This window comes from Spodoptera frugiperda, chromosome 26 (genome assembly GCF_023101765.2).
Source record: "Spodoptera frugiperda isolate SF20-4 chromosome 26, AGI-APGP_CSIRO_Sfru_2.0, whole genome shotgun sequence".
In the NCBI taxonomy this organism is placed as follows: domain Eukaryota; kingdom Metazoa; phylum Arthropoda; class Insecta; order Lepidoptera; family Noctuidae; genus Spodoptera; species Spodoptera frugiperda.
The window spans coordinates 4,189,418-4,207,850 of record NC_064237.1 but is presented as its reverse complement, the minus strand read 5'-3'; the positions used below and the strand labels follow the sequence as shown (position 1 = coordinate 4,207,850).

Here is an 18,433-nt window from a genome sequence, read left to right as displayed (position 1 = left end):
TGATTGCGCGAAGTACCTAGTGTGCATTGCGCGAAGTACCTAGTGTGCATTGCGCGAAGTACCTAGTGTGCATTGCGCGAAGTACCTAGTGTGCATTGCGCGAAGTACCTAGTGTGCATTGCGCGAAGTACCTAGTGTGCATTGCGCGAAGTACCTAGTGTGCATTGCGCGAAGTACCTAGTGTGCATTGCGCGAAGTACCTAGTGTGCATTCCGCGAAGTACCTAGTGTGCATTGCGCGAAGTACCTAGTGTGCATTGCGCGAAGTACCTAGTGTGCATTGCGCGACGGCAGCGCTGCAGCCGCGTTGTCACCGCGCGGTTCTTTGCGGCTAATTTGAAGGCGCCCTTAGATTGATTCTAACTGATTGCCCTAATACTGGTATAAATTGAACGTCCATGCCTTAATTCACGAAGGGGTAGGCAGATGCACGACTATAACGTAAAATCTACTTTTGGCGTCGAATCTCATGTTACAGATGATACAGGGCAGTTTCTGATTTCCTGCTAGATAAAATTTAAAAAAAAAATCTAAATATTTAGCCCAAAATGGATATCGAATCTGAAACTACTTACTTGGTATTGCTAATGTATCTAGCATTGAGTTTTTGCTGACCAAATTAAAACAAGTGATTTCGATTACCTATCTCGCCCACTCAGCGAAACAACGCTAGCGGTATTTCACGTCGATTTTTTGGGAGGTCCTGTGCCTTGGGAACACACATGGCATAAAAAGTGACACCAATAGCAAACATTGTGGCACATATCTTGTGTTTATAGAACTTTACTGGAGACAGTGAAGCAAAAAATAAAGATATTAGTATTAACAACATGGAAACAAATAAAAAACGTTTTTAAAACTGACTGATTAAAAAATATATTATACTTTAAAGCCTATATACATTTAGCAAAAATATTAACTTAAGCTTCGGCTGCTAATTTGACAGGAGTCCTTTTGACCTTCTGAGGTTTTTCTTGTTCCTTTTCTTTTGGAATCTCTGGCAAATCTTCTGTGGGCACATCTGGGAGTTGGTCACCCACATCAAGAATGGCTTCCAGCTCTGCTTCAACGGCATCCTCGTCTTCTTCAGTAAGCTGTCCAGAGATCAACTCATCTATTTCTTTCTGTTTCTCTATACCTTCCCTGGTCTCATCCAGAATCTTTTCTATTTCATCAATATTTAGGATATCATTGACCTTCTTCAGAGCTTCATTACCCGTTCGCAAACCATTAATCACCTAGAATAATACAAACAAAAATTAAATTCCTAAGTAAAGTTTACAAAACTAGTGGATTTTATGGAACATTTCAGTTTAATCTAAACATGCTACGAATTAATATTCCATCACAGAGTTTAAACATTACTGTTTACCAAAACAACCAATATGAAAATAGCTATGATTAGTTGTCTTACGATATTAAAATACAGTCGCAATAAATCACAAAGACATACCTGGACTTCGATTTGCGCAAACTCTAAATCATGCGTAAGCTGTTCTAATTTTTCTAATTGATTATCAGTGTTTTGTAAAAGTTTCTCTTGGTATTTTTTCTTTTTGAGTAACAATTTGGCTCTATCACGTTTCCCTTCGTCTAATAGTTTCTTCGCTAACTGCCTATCTCTTTCGAGATTAAGTTCTATTTTCTTCTGGTATTGTTTTAACTTATCTCTCTGTTGTTTTAACTGAAGAACAGCCTTATCTTGTTCAGTCACTCTGCTTGCAGGTTTTTTATGTTTACCGAATAAGGAACCCATTTTTTATATTTCTTAAATACTACGCATGTGTATAAAATATGTTGTAGCCTTATCTACATAAGTAATTTATGTATTTTACAAGAGGAATCCTTTGTTGATTTAATTTTATTTTTACACAACACACCCAAGTTGATTGACACTGACACTGACAAAATGTTATGTCATGTGATGGTGACGTAACTAGAAACATATTCATTCCAATTTGACGTAACTAGAAACATATTCATTCCAATTTGCAAAACAAAAATCCAATACGCATAATTCACCGGATGATATGGATGGCACTGAGGGAAACCTTCAGCAGTTGACGTCTTATGGTTCTGTTACATTACAACCGGGCGAAACAGTAGGTACTTTACCCGGTTTGCTCAGCACAGGAATCGAACCCGAAATTCGTAATTAATGATGTAAATTATTTGTGAAGCAAAACATTGCCAATTGGTAAAATTGGAAACTTATTAGATGATCGGATTTATGAAAGAGTAACCAAAAATATGAATGAATGGAACTAAATATGGGTTGAAATCAAATGAATGACTGCTCAAAAATTTTAATGATTGACCAGAGAACTTGACCGAAAATGAAACGAGAACGTGTTCGGCTCTCTGATTGACCGGTGCGTATAAACAATACATTCTCTTTTTATCTCGTAAAACAAACTCGTACTATAAAGATTGCGGATTGAGAATGCTTTCAATCCTACCATTCACATTACAAAACAAACTGGTCAATCACTATTTTGGAACACATTTTCATTCATTCATTCGCTCTTTATTCGTTCATTCAAGCTATTCATTCACTCATTCATTGACTGCGTGAGCGTGAGCTTGTTGAAGGGCACGATTGTTTTGCATTTTGCATTGTCTTTAGTACGCTGTAATGTATTAGTTATAATATTACTTAACTGTAATTAGTGTTTATTATTATGCATTCAAATTGAGACACGCTGTTCGATTCGTTTGGTTAATTATTTAAGTAAGTAACCACAATGGCGGTGCTGGCGGCTGCTCAGCTGCTCGATGAGTTGATGGGCAGACATCGGAATACAAATCCAAACGAAAAGATTAAGAAACCGAATTGGGAAGATCCTGAGGTAATCCATATATTTATTTATTACAATAAACAATTTTTCAGGCGCAACAATATTGGTATATGGTATTTAGGTTATCATTTGATAGCATTTTGACGCAGACGATAAAAAATGCATGAATGAAATGTGTTAGTGGATTCTACTTTCCGTAACTTACACCCAAGTTGATTGACACTGACACTGACAAAATGTTATGTCATGTGATGGTGACGTAACTAGAAACATATTCATTCCAATTTGACGTAACTAGAAACATATTCATTCCAATTTGCAAAACAAAAATCCAATACGCATAATTCACCGGATGATATGGATGGCACTGAGGGAAACCTTCAGCAGTTGACGTCTTATGGTTCTGTTACATTACAACCGGGCGAAACAGTAGGTACTTTACCCGGTTTGCTCAGCACAGGAATCGAACCCGAAATTCGTAATTAATGATGTAAATTATTTGTGAAGCAAAACATTGCCAATTGGTAAAATTGGAAACTTATTAGATGATCGGATTTATGAAAGAGTAACCAAAAATATGAATGAATGGAACTAAATATGGGTTGAAATCAAATGAATGACTGCTCAAAAATTTTAATGATTGACCAGAGAACTTGACCGAAAATGAAACGAGAACGTGTTCGGCTCTCTGATTGACCGGTGCGTATAAACAATACATTCTCTTTTTATCTCGTAAAACAAACTCGTACTATAAAGATTGCGGATTGAGAATGCTTTCAATCCTACCATTCACATTACAAAACAAACTGGTCAATCACTATTTTGGAACACATTTTCATTCATTCATTCGCTCTTTATTCGTTCATTCAAGCTATTCATTCACTCATTCATTGACTGCGTGAGCGTGAGCTTGTTGAAGGGCACGATTGTTTTGCATTTTGCATTGTCTTTAGTACGCTGTAATGTATTAGTTATAATATTACTTAACTGTAATTAGTGTTTATTATTATGCATTCAAATTGAGACACGCTGTTCGATTCGTTTGGTTAATTATTTAAGTAAGTAACCACAATGGCGGTGCTGGCGGCTGCTCAGCTGCTCGATGAGTTGATGGGCAGACATCGGAATACAAATCCAAACGAAAAGATTAAGAAACCGAATTGGGAAGATCCTGAGGTAATCCATATATTTATTTATTACAATAAACAATTTTTCAGGCGCAACAATATTGGTATATGGTATTTAGGTTATCATTTGATAGCATTTTGACGCAGACGATAAAAAATGCATGAATGAAATGTGTTAGTGGATTCTACTTTCCGTAACTTACTTGCACCGGTTATAAATTTTATATGAGCCTAAATAATTTGGTATCATCAAAAACATATTCACTAAATTCTGGCGATTTTAATATACGCAGGGTCAAGGTGCCAATAAAATCAGGCAATACGTATTAAAAAGCCTGAAATGCTTTGAAGTGCACCAAGAATGTCATAAAATATGCGCTATACATATTTGATGCTCTAAAAATATGCACAATAAAGATGTTCTTAATATAGAAACATGTTTTACATGGTTTTATCTTCAAACTGATTTTGCTAAATATTGAGAGCCTTTACTGAAAACAACCTGTATTAGGATTTTCATATATAGCTCGACCTAATTTGATGTGAAATGTCTGTTAATACACTACAGATCTAAGGCTATATCTGACTGTTCTTAATAATCTTCCATGCTTCTATTCATTAACAAAAAATGTTTGACCTGAAATGTTAAATAGGAGGCAATATGAATTAACACCACAGCTAAACATGATCATTAGCATATATGCTATTATGTAATTACAATTTATAATCTGGTCTGTAATCATTAGTAATTACATAGAGATATCAAGATAAATTCCTCTTATACATTAATAAGTATGCATTAAACAACATTTAATTTGCTAATCTTGTCTTAACAACATTTTTGTTATACTGTATTCTTACAATATTATTTTGTGTTGTTACAGTACTGTAAATATTATATGGTGAAGTTCTGTCCGCATGACTTGTTTGTGAACACTAGAGCTGACTTGGGTGCTTGTCCTAAAGTACATGATGATGAAGTTAAAGAACTGTTTGAAAAGGCTGAGACCTCATATAAGAAAGCACAATATGTGGAAGAGTTTCTACGGTTCTGTCGTCATATGATCAATGATGTTGAGAGTAAGTAGAAACAACTATAAACTTTTAAATAAAATACCTATAATACTACCAGAATTGAAGTTTTCATAACTTGTGTCCGTTTTCAGGAAAAATCCAAAAAGGTAAACAAAGATTGGAGCTCATGAATTCTAAGCCTGATGGACCTCCTATGACCCAAGCCCAGACTGAGAAAAACCAAGAACAGGTACTGTCTCTCATAATTTCCTTCTTATTCAAGTCTTACTATGATATCTATCAACCTTTTTACAGAATATACTTATAAAAATGTATTTTGTTTTCAGGTGCAATTACTATCAGAAAAAATAACATCATTAGTGCAGGAGGCTGAAGAAGCTGGAACTCGTGGAGATGTGGAGCAGGCACAAGGCCTCATGAAGCTCTGTGATAGACTGAAAGAAGAGAAGGAACAACTGTTGAAACAACAGGAGAATAGGTTAATAATATTGTTTATTTGCGCAGCTTGAAAAATTGCAGCTTTGTATATAAGTAATGTTTATTATTCAGTACCTCTTTAAGGTTTCAAGTTGTAAATCAGGTTTATTATTAGGTATCTATAGATCTCGAAAATTTCAACTGTACAATAGTGGTCTTTAATGTTTCAGTCATTGGTCTATGACGGCTGAGTTAGCAGCCGCACAAGAAAAGCAGATGGAAGTTTGTCCGGTGTGTGGTGCGTTCCTCATTGTCGGGGACGCACAACAGCGTATTGACGACCATTTGTCTGGGAAACAACATGTTGGGTAAGATATATTTACTTTAAATATTATTTTAAACTGTATATCATAACAATAAAGTATATTTTAATATTTATTTATTTTCAGTTATTTTAAACTGCGGCAAGCCTACGAAGAGATGAACGAAGCGCGGGAAAAGGAACAACAAGAGAAAGAGAGGAAACGACGGGAAGAGAGGGAAAAAGAACGCAGCTCTCGTAGTGGAGGGCTTGGGTCGGATCGACGCGACAGAGAACGAATGGAACGTGACCGAGAACGCGATAGAGATAGGAGTGAAAGAGGGGATCGTGGCGATCGCGGCGACCGTGGTGATCGTGGTGACCGCCCTGAACGAGGTGAACGCGGTGAACGCGTTGAACGTTCTGAACGCGGTGAACGTGGTGAACGCATTGAACGTGGGGATCGTGGTGATAGGGAGAATAATGATAGGAAGGAACGCGAGAGGGACCCAAAGGATAGGGAAAGGGATAGGGAACGTGAGAAAGAAAGAGAACTGCGGGAACGACATAGGTTAGTCAATAAGTCCTGTTGTATATCTATTCAATTAAATAAAGGAAAACTCACTTCACTGATTTTATGAATCATTGTTATTATTAACAGATCAAGCCGAGAAAAGACCAACCGTCATGAGGACCGTGAGCGGGAACGAGAGAGGGATCGCGAGAAGGAACGGGAGAGGGAGCGCGAACGCAAGCACCGCAAGGACAGAAGTTAGTATTTGGCAACTACACTAAATTATACAAGTGAAGAAACTAACACAAACTATTAATGACCTGCTTTTGTTACAGGATCCCCTCACGAGCGCTCGCGGCGACGTTCACGCGACCGCCACTAGCTAATGACTGAGGTATCACAAATGCGCCTGAAATCGGTAAGTATACAGCACTACGCCTCAACATCTACCAATGCGTAGTATCCAGGTACCTGCATCAATGACACATACCCCATACCCATGTCACTACATTTTGACATCAGATAACCAATAAACTAACATTTTATCAACCCACCCACACTGACACTACTCAATCCTCTCCCCAAGATGAGACAATTACAAGTAATAAAGTGAACACTGTTGTTTTACAGCTTATATGTAGCATACCAAAATATTACTTCGGTATATGGCAAACATATGGGGAGTAATGACACCCATTGCACTCTCGATTCGATAGTTGTCGTCACACCGACGGACTTGGCAGGTATTTGATTGGTATTTTGATAGTTGCCGAGAGCCAACAATGGGAGAAGACTTATTTGTTGATCGCCTTACATTTGTCTGACATCTAACGCGTTTGTTGGGTGTTAGAGTAACTACAAAGGCGATCTTCCAATAAGGTCCATTCAGACGAGCAGTCCACTTCGACGTCGTTTTGAGGTATTTCACAATGTTATGTTTCGTCGTCGTCATTTGTCGCCAGTCGACTCGGGCCGAACGCAGGTATTTGTTAGGATACGCGTTCTTCTGAATAAGGCTTTGATGGGAAGGTGTTAATACCATTAGTTTAACTTTTATCGTGTCTGTGATACTGTAGGTTATTAAAACAATTCTGTTTAATGTAAAGTTTAACTCTTTATTTTCGTTGCATTGCAATCACAATATGAACAATGCTATGCTACGAAGACTTTTCTGGAGCTCACATATTGGTGCTCTATGTATCACATTATGGATGCTGTTAGCACATCATCTACTGTGTATTTCCAGGTACCCAAAATATTGTTTGAAGTGGCATCAAGTTTCATGGATTTTCATCCCTATTTTAGCTTTTAATTTTTATTTTATGTAACATTTTAAGTTTTGAAACTTTATGTCATACTATGAATTAACCTAAACCCCAACATCCAAAGTGAAATGAAATGTCAATGATTTATTGTAATGCATAGTTTTTATCAGAATATAAATCGAATTTCATTAGTGTCTTTATTTACTAATAAATTACTCATTGACAAGTCAGTTCCTTAATTTCCTGCTGCTAAGTACCTGTTACTAGCTTGCTCCATGGACTTTTCAGTTGGAAAGCCATAGAGGAAGAAGCCAGAGTCTCGCTGCTACCGCCATGCGCCAGCAGCATCACATCAAAGAGGTACATTTGAAATTAGCACCCGTACAGAAGAGGCGAGGCGCACCGCCGTCCCGGACGTTCTACACTTGGCCATCGGTTTCGAGGTGACATAGAATAGTCACACGTATTATTAAGAATTTCAATGTTAGCACCAAAACTATTGGTTAATGAAATGCATGTAGCCGAAAGTCCCGCGTTACAAGTGGACTTGTTGTTATATTTTCCGATTAGATTTTAAATATTTGTAACAGTGTAGATATCACTGATATTTGATCTTTAGGAAGGTCACTGTTTTTTTCTGTAAACCAGTTCCTCTGAGGAGTCATCAGGTATTTATCAAATTATTTTTTATCCTTACTTATCGTAATGATGTTAACATGATTTATTGTGTATGTTGGGAATGAGCTGATAGCCAATGTCTTGAAGGATTAAACTATTTAATTCAATTTTTGAGTTTTATTCTTGTACTGAATTTTACCCATCCCCATTTTTCATTTTTGACAATTATATTCCTCATACATGAAAGTTAACTTGAATAGATTGTGAGATTAAACAATTTTTAATTAATAATTGTGGATTGTGGAAATATAGATGTTAACCGCAAAGGAATCATTTTAGCTTTAGTGTGATCTATGGAAGTGGGTCAAATTAAAAAGTCTGTGAGGTAATAATAATAAGCTGTTTCGCATTGGCATAATTTTATTAATAGAAAAAATAAACGATTGGATTTTGTGTGGAGTTATCTAAATTTGTAAAATTAGGACAAAGGGATGCCCTTTTTTGTCAGCAGTACTTCAAGTACTTATAAGAGTATTTTGCATACACTACTTTCAAAAGGAATTAAATAAGAAAACCAAAAGCTGCTTAAGTAAAGTAGTTAAATGTAGTGAAAAACTATTATCTACTTGAATAAAAGAATGAACTCCTTTTATGTGAAATAAACGATTGATGTTGGCAATACACAACGGAATTTTACCATAGACTCATGCATTTACGAATTTCACAACTGTCTGAACTGTCAAAGTCAGTGGTCACTGTCAAGTGTCAAGTACCAAATCAAAACAAAACAGTGTGTTTCCATACTATCGATAAATAATTATTGTAAATATTAGTTTCTCAAGTTAAATACATTTATCTAGTAAAAAAATATATCATGATCGACACTACTGAAGCCGGTGATAGTAAAATAACAGAAGAACAGGCCGCTGCAGCAACACTACGAGAATTATTTCTGAAAGCAATCGGGGAACTTAATGGTAGGTTAATATTATGTTTAATTTTATATTATTGGCTCGTTATTAGATAGATTGTGTGTGAAATTGCCGAAAAATGTTCCCGGGTCTATTTCTGAGCCAAAATTGTTGAATGTTATTTAAAAATTCTCAACTAATCTAAATAACGAAAAAGTTGTTACACTCGAAAGTAACGGATATAACATATAAATATAATCTTGAATATAACATATATATATCCAAGAAGTAATCTGTATTTAACAATAAAGATGTATCTATTGTATTTAAATACAATATTTCGTAATCAATAAATGTAACAGCACATTCATTCCCTGACATTGTCCTTAGGCAAACCCTGCAGTATACTGACATATGAGAAGACAACACTGAATGCTGTATTTGCTGCGTGGCATCCAGATGGTTCAGAGATCATCGTCCGCAACCTACAGACTCCTGCCTGCTTCACAATGTCCACAGCCCTACTCCGAACTCCAGATATATTAGCTATTAAGTTTGATCAACCTGTTGAATTACCTTAATCTCTAACTTTTTTTTTCTCTGTGTTCATTTGCGATCTGTCACCGACCATGAGCAAATTTGTTAAGCGCGTTGTAGACGACAACCTACAATGCGCTTAATCTCTAAATGTAACTCATAAATTATGAATTCAATATACATAACTCTATGTATGACATTATCTTGTACAATTGAGTTGTATCTAAGACTATTGGTTAATTAAATTGATTGCTGACTTCAATTACCTGTGTGTTATTTATATGTATGTGTCCGGGCTTTTATTTAACTAACCTGCTGGCTATATGGAATATCCTGAAGTATGACATTTAGAAAGTTTTTATAGATAGATTTTCCTAATATAGTGTAAGTCTTGGTTCTGAACCCTTCGTATGTTTGGAATGTGGATCCACGTGAGATACAATGTGTTTTCTATTGTTGTCTTATATGCGGCATATGAGAGGTTAAAAAAAACTGAAGAGCTATTTGTTTGCTTGTGTTTTTGAACACACTAAGCTATGGTACTACTGGTCCGATAAAAAAGTCTTTTGTCTTGGATAGTTCATTTATTGATGAAGGTCATACTATAAGCTATAAAATATCACACTATAATGAAAAGGAGCCGAGCAGAGTGGTTGAACCGTGTGTAAGTATCTAGTATTGCACTAAATGCTAAGTTTCCAATGATTTGGTTCAGTAGGTTCCAAGTAATCAATTCTTTATACCATTACCAGTTGCAGGGAAACCAATATGTATCTATTTATCTAATAATTATCATCAAGGTAATCAATTTATCTCAAATCGCAAATCTTCAAATAATCCTTATTGACACAAATATGTTACAGCCTGATTAGATCGTATCTGAGTCTCATAAGGTAAAAACACAATTCAATTAGTTATCCTATTTATCCTGGCTAGCAACTATTCGCGAATGTTGCAAAAAGTAGTGTAATGTATATGTTAGTAGCTTGTATTATCCTGTCTAAGGAGATTGATGGCGATTAGGAATGGATAGTTGTTAGGTACTATTTCGTTTTGTTACCACATCACGACAACGACTTTAGGTATGTTAGTTTTTTTTTGAGGGACGAAAATCACACAATTACTTTTCCTGACTTGGGTGTGGTGATAGAGAGTGTCAGACTTTTACTGACTAAAAACCACTCTGTTCCTGCTTCTACTTTTCGAGCCAGAGCCCCGGTAACCCTATTGGGCCCCATATGTGGTGATCTGATGACACGCCATACGGGTCTAGGACGTTCTTTCTAAGACTTTATATCATCTAGGTATCTAAGTATGGAAGGGAAGCCTAGCACGTCTTTTGTACATACTTGGGAACTTTTAAAATTAAAACTTAAAAAAATGATCATACTTTATTGAAAAATATTTGGTTGAATTTATTTTTCTCTAGACTGCATTAAACCCGTACATGGGTAAGGGCCCATGTACGGATAAGTACCTACCTTTACTTACCTCTGTTGAAGGATTTAGAATTCTAAGCTCACAGAGCACTGGACGTGATCAAAATATTCGTATGAAGTTTGCAAACCCACTTTAATGCAACCCCTTTGAGTTGTTAGTACTAGACTTCTAGCTAGATCTAGCTAAATACCTAGGTACCTTACCTTCCTAATCTACTCCACGTTTAGTTATTTGCTTGTTGAAACTTTAGGCTGAGCATTAGACGCCTACGTAGTACCTAACCCTAGGTTATTTATCTACCTATGTATAGTACGAAAATATCGAATCAATCGAATTAGCAAATAAAAGAAAACTGTATGTTTTAAACTTTTTAATAGATTATACAGTTAGGTCTTCCATGAAAGATTCATAAATTGAACCTAGTACACATTTTAACCGACTCTACTTATTTGTTGCTTTTATCAATAAAAAAGCCAATAGCAATTTACTGAACCTTATATCCCAAATCGAACACATTGCACTAGAAATAGAATACACTAGATAAACAATCAAAACACGAGATACTAGCATGTTTATTGTCCACTAAAGTCACTAATTCAATTTACAATGCACAGCTCAGCGGGTTTTAATGGGTTCCTAAAGGCAGTGGAACATCCAAAAGCCGCTGCATAACTTTGTGTATGTAGGTACAAGGTAACTGAAGCCCCTGGTACAGACCTGTTGCTCAATCGATTCGCTGAGGTCGCTTTGCGGCGCACACTCAAGCGAAGGCTTTTTATGTGGCCCGGCCTTTATTTCAATGTTCCCGTACTCAATATTGCCGATTAGGGATTATTTTATAAAATATTTTATTTAAATCCGGTTGTCTGCTTGGGTTTGTGTGTAGGGCTACCCTTTTTATGATTAGGCCCGGATTTATTGAATATGCGTATGTGGATAGGTAGGTATGTGACATCGCGGTGATTACACTTAGGAGGCGTGGGTAGTTGTGGCCTAAATCTGACTACCATTAGATATGAATATTGAATACCTATGCTCGGTCTAAGTCAGTTTATAAGTAAACTATTCTTAGTTTATTTATTAGCGCGACTATTTTTTATTGCAAAGATTTTAAACTGAAAGTTTGGGACCGTAAATCCGTAACCTTCAGTCGAGTTCTAGTTAGGACATAACACGCACTGAGTGACATTTTTATCTCGAATGTAACTCGAGATTATCGTTATTAAATACGAAGGCACTAGGTACTTATGCTCTATACAACATCCCTATTCATGCCTACCTACTTATCTATCTACCTTTTATATCGGCGTTAGTCAGAGCACGCAGCAAATTCAACGTAATTCTATTAAAAAGGCTTGAAGCAGAGATCGATATAGCCCGGATTATGGTAATGCATGCAACCCAGTGAAGCTTAGCGGAACACGTTGCCTTCTCGTTTATGCATCATAGCGTTTCGTCCAAGTATCTATTCCCGGTTATTTATTTTACGTTTAGCTTGTTTTCGATATTTCTCTCCTCATTCGATATGGTGCCTGTTGGTCGACTATAACTTAAAGGAGGCATGGTTTTTGTTTCTAGAAAATGAATTAACTTAAGTACTTCAATGGACCACGTACCTAACTTTTTTTTAAGGGGAAAAATCATCCAATTAGTTACTTCTCCGGCGGCGTTGGGCAAGGCGAGAGGGAGTGTTTGACTCTTACCTACCAGAAACCACCACGTTCCTACTTCTGATTTTCGAGCCGGAGCCCCGGTAAACCCAGTAGATAGTCCGCAGCTCCGGATCAGGCATCAGCCCTACTGGACCCCATATGTGGTTGTCTGATGGCTCATTGGGGTATGCGAGAAACACGACGCGTCGCGTGGCGTCGCACGCACGAGTACTTAACCTGTTAGGTAATTAAATATGGTTCCTTGTTTGGCAATCTGAGTTATGGACATTAGACATTAGTCCTAATTTCTCTTAGAATGCCCTTAGTTTGTGAGGACAAGTAATTTGTCTGACTCGGTTGCCACAAGGTAGGAATGGTGTAATTTCGTCTGGACTTTCACCTGTCTCAAAATGAAATAACCAGATAAGCTAACCTTAACTGGCATGTAGGAACAGTAATATGTCTAAATGCATTCATTCCGAGACGACGAGGACGAGGGTACCTAATTACTTACAAAACTTCTTAACTAAATTAACAACTTTGAGTTGTTGGGACATTTCAGGAGTATTTCAGACCAGCTTGTGGGGTTAAGACTCTGCGTGGCCTACCTTAGAATAATGCGTGTAGTTACATACATACATACATACATAACCTCACGCCTGTCTCCCATGGGGGTAGGCAGAGACAATGGAACGCCAATTGCCACGGTTCTTACACACTTCTTTCGCTTCATCAACAGTCATCAGTCTTTTCATGCATGCTCGTCGGTTAAAGGTACTTTTAATTTGGCAATATATCGCCAATCTGGTCGCTATATGTCCGTCTGGGGCGCCCTCTACCGACGGTCCCACTCATATTTGCCTTGTATACTTCTTTCGTAAATCTGTTTTCATCCATCCTTTCTACATGCTTCGTATATCTTTTAAAAGCACCGAATAATCCAACCGACAATTTAGTACACTTCGATATTTTCGTAAATTAGTAAGAACAAATTCTTTTACTCCTCTTCATGCCTTTGTGTAGGTATGTAGTAGGTCAGTAAGTATTTTGCATTCACAATCAGCTCACTTGCATAAGGGGTTAATGAATGTGGATGGAGCGAAAGAAGTATGCCAAGATCGTAGCACTTTGCGTTTCATTACCTCTGTCTGATTAGTATGCCTTTATGAAAGATAGAAATTCATGGTTATTAAATGTATACGTGTACCTACGTCCCAAAGATTAGAAATGCCGATGATCATTAATTAATGATTTAAACAAACTTTTATTTAAATTCCATTCTTTGTGTGTTGTCGTCTACTGATCCATATAAAGATTCTTCTTCAGATCGGAATAGTGAGTCTCCAAGCCAAGGGCATAACAAGCTTATTCGATAATTTAGTTTGGAGTTTGTTCGTCCGCTGTTTGGTTCTTCCTGTGAGAGCAGCCTAATGAAGTTAGGACGCAACGTGATATGGTTGTAAGCATCCGCAGCTGGTCAGTTACAATCTAGTGTGTTATGTAAATTTTGTGATTGTGCCCAATTAAGACCGCATAGTTTTCAAGGTCTCTTGATTCTGTTTGCCTGCCGGGCTCTGGACCCATCCAATATTAAGTACCTACTAACCTAATTGTTTAATCTCGTCGTGATTCTGGTCATCTGGTGTCATTCTGTTGTTGTTACAAATTAGCTATGTCATTTTAGGTATAAAGTCTAATACCTTCTTGTCTACTTTGGTAGTCTTTTTCGCTGATAGGTAATTTATATTTAATATCATAATATCATTTGAAAATAGACATTCGATTCGGTTCTTTATTTTTCACAACCTAAAATAGATAAGGTACCTCTACCAAACTTTAAGGCACTTTATCAAATTAAATTCACAAAAGCAAACGGAGCAACGTAGCTTGACGTACGTAGCCAGCCGCAGAATGCATATTGCCGATGAAATGTGAACGATCAGACGTTGTGTGGATATCTTTGGAACCGGAATAATGTTCGGCACACGTAGATCGTAGATCTAGAATCTCTATACACAGATACATCAATGGGCCAATATAACATTTCACATTCAACTTCGATTGCAAATGTGCTGTCGAATTTGAGAGTGTACGTGCCACTCGCTTCGGGTTTAACGACAAATTCCCGGCTTAATAGTGCTCCACGATCGTGATAGGCCAACTCGCAACCATCAAATATGATTCTAAATGATAGGAACTGCGAACATTCGGTGTGAGCATGCGATACGAATGTGTCGGTGGATTCATAAAGCTACGCACTTAAATAGACAGTGACTGTGTGTTTGTGGTGCTTTAAGCTATAAGCTTCCTGAAAGGCCATTGTAAATATTGAATATTGTTCGTATATTATGGTTTCACGGTAGAGAAAATGGATTTTAGATGAATATGTAGTGAGCAAAAAATAGGTACCTATCTACCTATCTTATTTATATAGGTATGCTTTATTGTACACATTTAGGTAGCCTAGGTTAGATCAATTCTTAATATAATAATCTTAATAAGTCTTGTTATAAGAAATGTGTCGTGTTTTAGAACAAAGTAAACAAAAAGTAGAAATTGCGAGATTAATGAAGTTTACTTGAGCCTAACTTCAAGTCTTACAACAATGACGAGGAAACGCAGGTTATCACAATCCTCATCTTAATGATGGGACAGCCATTGCTCGCAAATTATAATTTTATTCATAGTCTTGTAGTCTCGTTAAACGTCATGACGGAGAAAAGATTCAGAATAATTAAGTAAAAGGTATAATTTTATAGGAGTAGGACCATTGTACGTATAGGTAGACATTTCTGAAATCCCGTCCTTACTTGGTAACGAAGAAGTCTTTAGTATTTTTGTCTTAGGCAAAAGGAATGAGCTTTACTGAAATGAGAGAAACCAGTTACAATTACTTCAATTTACACGTAGGTAAAGTTCTCGTAAGTATACTTACTAAATAAAATGGTCTTAAAACAAATTGTTGTAGGTTTTCTACATAGTTTAGATACTTGCTAAGCTAGAAAATTTACTTATTTTGACTTTTGTACTGAGTAAAAGTTCTCTCTCCGTTCTCTAAGTCTAAAGGTCTATTGTTGGGCCAAATAGCTTTCCCCTTAGATATTTTACTCTCGAGTTGTGAACCCAAGTAATTCAGCAGGCAATCACGTACCTATTTACGTAAGTTAAATAATTCTACTTGAATGTAACTACTAACGTGCTTATTAAGGCTTGGGGCTCAGGAGCAATTGCCCTAGAAATGTAGATGTTAGATTAAACCTTTTGCCTTTCAATGGAAACGCTTACAGCAATTGTTTGAAGACTGATTTTGTTTTGATAGAGCTTTGGTATTTTAATAGTACCTAATGTTTTATACCTTATCTACTTATTCTCTTACACAATTTCATTTATTTGTTAAAATAACATATAATAGTTGTGACAACATATTGATATTTAATTAAAATATTGTTATGTTAGTTTTGTTATAATAATCATGTTTGTGTTAAGCTGTATACTGACCTGTTGACTGACTCATTATGTATGTTGCCATGCCTAATGTAACTAATGTAATTATCTATGTACCTATACATGAATGCAACAAATGATTTGAGTTTGAGTTTACCCAATAGTTATTTAACTTACCCATTCAACATTAGCTAGTTGTGATTCATTTTAAAAATCTTCTAACTGCCGTACTCAGCGACATGTAATAATTACTTAAACTATACCTATAATGTTCCGAAAACAATTGCTAAGGACTGGGTTAAGTAACCATTATATGATTCTGAGTACGGCGGTTAGTTAGTATTTATCTTCTTTGAACCTTATATATAGAGATATACGTAGGTAGTTAGGTACTAGATCCCTAAGTATCCTATTTATAGAGAAATCGAACCTCGAACGTTCCACGTTAATCGGTCCATTTCATGAGTGTTGTGAACGGTAGCGGCAACATAATCACTATCTCTTATTAGTTCGTACCTAATGTTGGAACTAATTGCCTAAATAGTTACTGTTATGAGCTAATTTTGTTATACATGGTCTACCTATCTAACTGATAGTAGTCGTTGCCCTATTTTAAATGTGGATCTATTTTTTATTTTTCTTGTACATATTTAGGAAGGAAGGAAGGTAAGGTATTTATATATTATTTTTGTGGTGATATATTAGGATTATACATAGGTAGAAAATTTCACATTTAATAATAATAATACAGGTACACATTTAAGTGTGGGAGAGCCATGCTTCAGCACGAATGGGCCAGCTCGATCGAAGTAATATCACGGCCTTATAAAAAACCGACGTGAAACAACGCTTGTGTTGTGTGCGTGAGGTTACAGGAGCCATCCCCCCCTTCCCAAATTTCCCAATCCCCGATTCCCTAAGAACCTCGATATTTCTGCATCCCTTCCCAAATAAACATAAACAAGACAAAGTTACAGTTGTCATGTAGTTGTCTACTTGTCTACTGACCAGTTTTCCGTTTAAAAGTGTATTCAGACTTAAGTGAATTAAGAAACAAGTTACTTGGGTTGCATTTAGTTAATGCTCGCGATTAAATGCTTAAGAAAAGTTACGTTGCCGTCGCTTCGTCTTGCTCTCGTGGTCGCTCTTAGACTTATTGGCTCTTTCAACTCTATTCCGACAACGTGTTTTATTTGGTTTCCTTATATTAATGTAAGTCGTTTGTTTGTTTGTCGATGTAGGTATATTTTTAGCTCTTTTATTGATAGGTTGGTTGTGAATATTGAGTAGTGACTGTAGAAGTTACTAATCAAATTAAATGGAATATTTGAATCTGAAATTTACTGAGAATTTGATGTCGAAATCTATTTTAAGCTTCGTTAAAATCAATTAATTATTGTTGTTACGTATTTTGGTATCTTCTGATTAAAAATAACTCGTATCTGTTAGTCGATATTACCCACCGAAAAAATCTGGTGTCTCTAAGTTTAAAGCAACATAACCATGAAACGACTTTTCAATACCCAATTATAAAATTAAATGACTGTCTCTACCATCTCCAAGTCAATTTCGTTCTGTCATCAACAAAGTAGGTAATATAATATTTTAACCGTAAAACGGCGACATTTTCCACGACGAAGCTTGGATTTTACAGCTTTATTTTAGTGCAGCCTTAGGACAGACGATAAATTTTTCCGTCAGCATTGCCTTCAAGCTGGATACACGGTGGTGATTTTAATTTAATGGCTCCTTTCAAATAAAACATACAACGACTTCAAGTTTAATTTTCTACGTAATTTTTTGTACGACGTCACGTTGGCTGAACGAGGTGCTATGCTCATGGGGGTAGTTAAACGATGGCAATGGGGAAATCAGGGGGATATACGTAAAACAATGTCTGATATCACTTTGCAAAATGTTAATTGACTTTGGCTACTGATATTAAAGTATAATTAAGCGGTGATCGTCTGGTCTGGTGACTGCAGTTTCGACTGCCAAGCAAGAGGACTTATTTTCTATTTCAAATTTTATTGAGGTTTCAATTTCAGAATCAAGTTTTGAATCGCTGTGTATATGGACTCGACGAGTAGTTGTTAGTTACAATGGTTTGCTTAATTAAATGTGTAATTTTTGATCACAAACTTTTAAGGATATTGTTATAAAAGGATCGTTAGTGAATAGATCAGTCTAGAAATTGGTAAAATTCCACCGTGGAGAGCTCATAAAACAGTCTCGGTTGGCACGCGAATATCTTTGTCAGTGGTTAGGGTAATTAACACGAACCGAGGACATTACTAGCGATCTGTATACGACAGATGGTTTTATTTTATACACATTTATACAACAATAATTGAGGATCGCATAGAGAATTGCTC

The 18,433-nt window shown here is 36.4% G+C and overlaps 3 protein-coding genes across 5 annotated transcripts; 2 read left to right on the top strand and 1 right to left on the bottom strand.

The window, feature by feature from the left end:
• Positions 1-849: 849 nt before the first annotated feature.
• LOC118264145 (charged multivesicular body protein 6-A) lies at positions 850-1,926 on the bottom strand. Its single transcript, XM_035576553.2, has 2 exons — positions 1,453-1,926; positions 850-1,237 (listed from the first exon to the last, which is right to left on the bottom strand). The coding sequence occupies exons 1-2, from the start codon at positions 1,753-1,755 to the stop codon at positions 920-922; spliced, it is 621 nt and encodes a 206-aa protein (XP_035432446.1). The 5' UTR covers positions 1,756-1,926; the 3' UTR covers positions 850-919.
• Positions 1,927-2,544: 618 nt separating this feature from the next.
• On the top strand, positions 2,545-8,241 carry LOC118264144 (luc7-like protein 3). 3 transcript variants are annotated; one of them, XM_050704651.1, is made up of 10 exons: positions 2,545-2,848; positions 3,857-3,973; positions 4,809-5,004; positions 5,091-5,188; positions 5,286-5,437; positions 5,607-5,744; positions 5,826-6,248; positions 6,339-6,448; positions 6,527-6,609; positions 7,745-8,241. In XM_050704651.1, the coding sequence occupies exons 2-9, from the start codon at positions 3,869-3,871 to the stop codon at positions 6,571-6,573; spliced, it is 1,269 nt and encodes a 422-aa protein (XP_050560608.1). In that variant the 5' UTR covers positions 2,545-2,848; positions 3,857-3,868; the 3' UTR covers positions 6,574-6,609; positions 7,745-8,241. The 3 variants fall into 3 exon arrangements, with proteins under 3 accessions (XP_050560608.1, XP_050560607.1, XP_035432445.1); XM_050704650.1 differs by lacking the exon at positions 3,857-3,973; XM_035576552.2 differs by lacking the exon at positions 2,545-2,848 and having other exon boundaries at positions 3,670-3,973.
• A 578-nt stretch (positions 8,242-8,819) lies between these two features.
• On the top strand, positions 8,820-9,784 carry LOC118264428 (uncharacterized). The gene is made up of 2 exons (XM_035576926.2): positions 8,820-9,051; positions 9,376-9,784. Exons 1-2 carry the CDS (start codon positions 8,949-8,951, stop codon positions 9,564-9,566), a joined length of 294 nt encoding a protein of 97 aa, XP_035432819.2. The 5' UTR covers positions 8,820-8,948; the 3' UTR covers positions 9,567-9,784.
• Positions 9,785-18,433: the final 8,649 nt, after the last annotated feature.

Bases quoted from the DNA above. Each gene is read 5' to 3' on its own strand.
- LOC118264145 (XM_035576553.2), bottom strand. From the start codon at position 1,755: ATGGGTTCCTTATTCGGTAAACATAAAAAACCTGCAAGCAGAGTGACT. The intron at 1,238-1,452 runs GTATGTCTTTGT...GTATTATTCTAG, and splicing joins TTGCGCAAATCGAAGTCCAG to GTGATTAATGGTTTGCGAAC.
- LOC118264144 (XM_050704650.1), top strand. From the start codon at position 2,744: ATGGCGGTGCTGGCGGCTGCTCAGCTGCTCGATGAGTTGATGGGCAGA. The intron at 5,189-5,285 runs GTACTGTCTCTC...TTTTGTTTTCAG, and splicing joins CTGAGAAAAACCAAGAACAG to GTGCAATTACTATCAGAAAA. The intron at 6,249-6,338 runs GTTAGTCAATAA...TATTATTAACAG, and splicing joins GAACTGCGGGAACGACATAG to ATCAAGCCGAGAAAAGACCA.
- LOC118264428 (XM_035576926.2), top strand. From the start codon at position 8,949: ATGATCGACACTACTGAAGCCGGTGATAGTAAAATAACAGAAGAACAG. The intron at 9,052-9,375 runs GTAGGTTAATAT...CATTGTCCTTAG, and splicing joins AGCAATCGGGGAACTTAATG to GCAAACCCTGCAGTATACTG.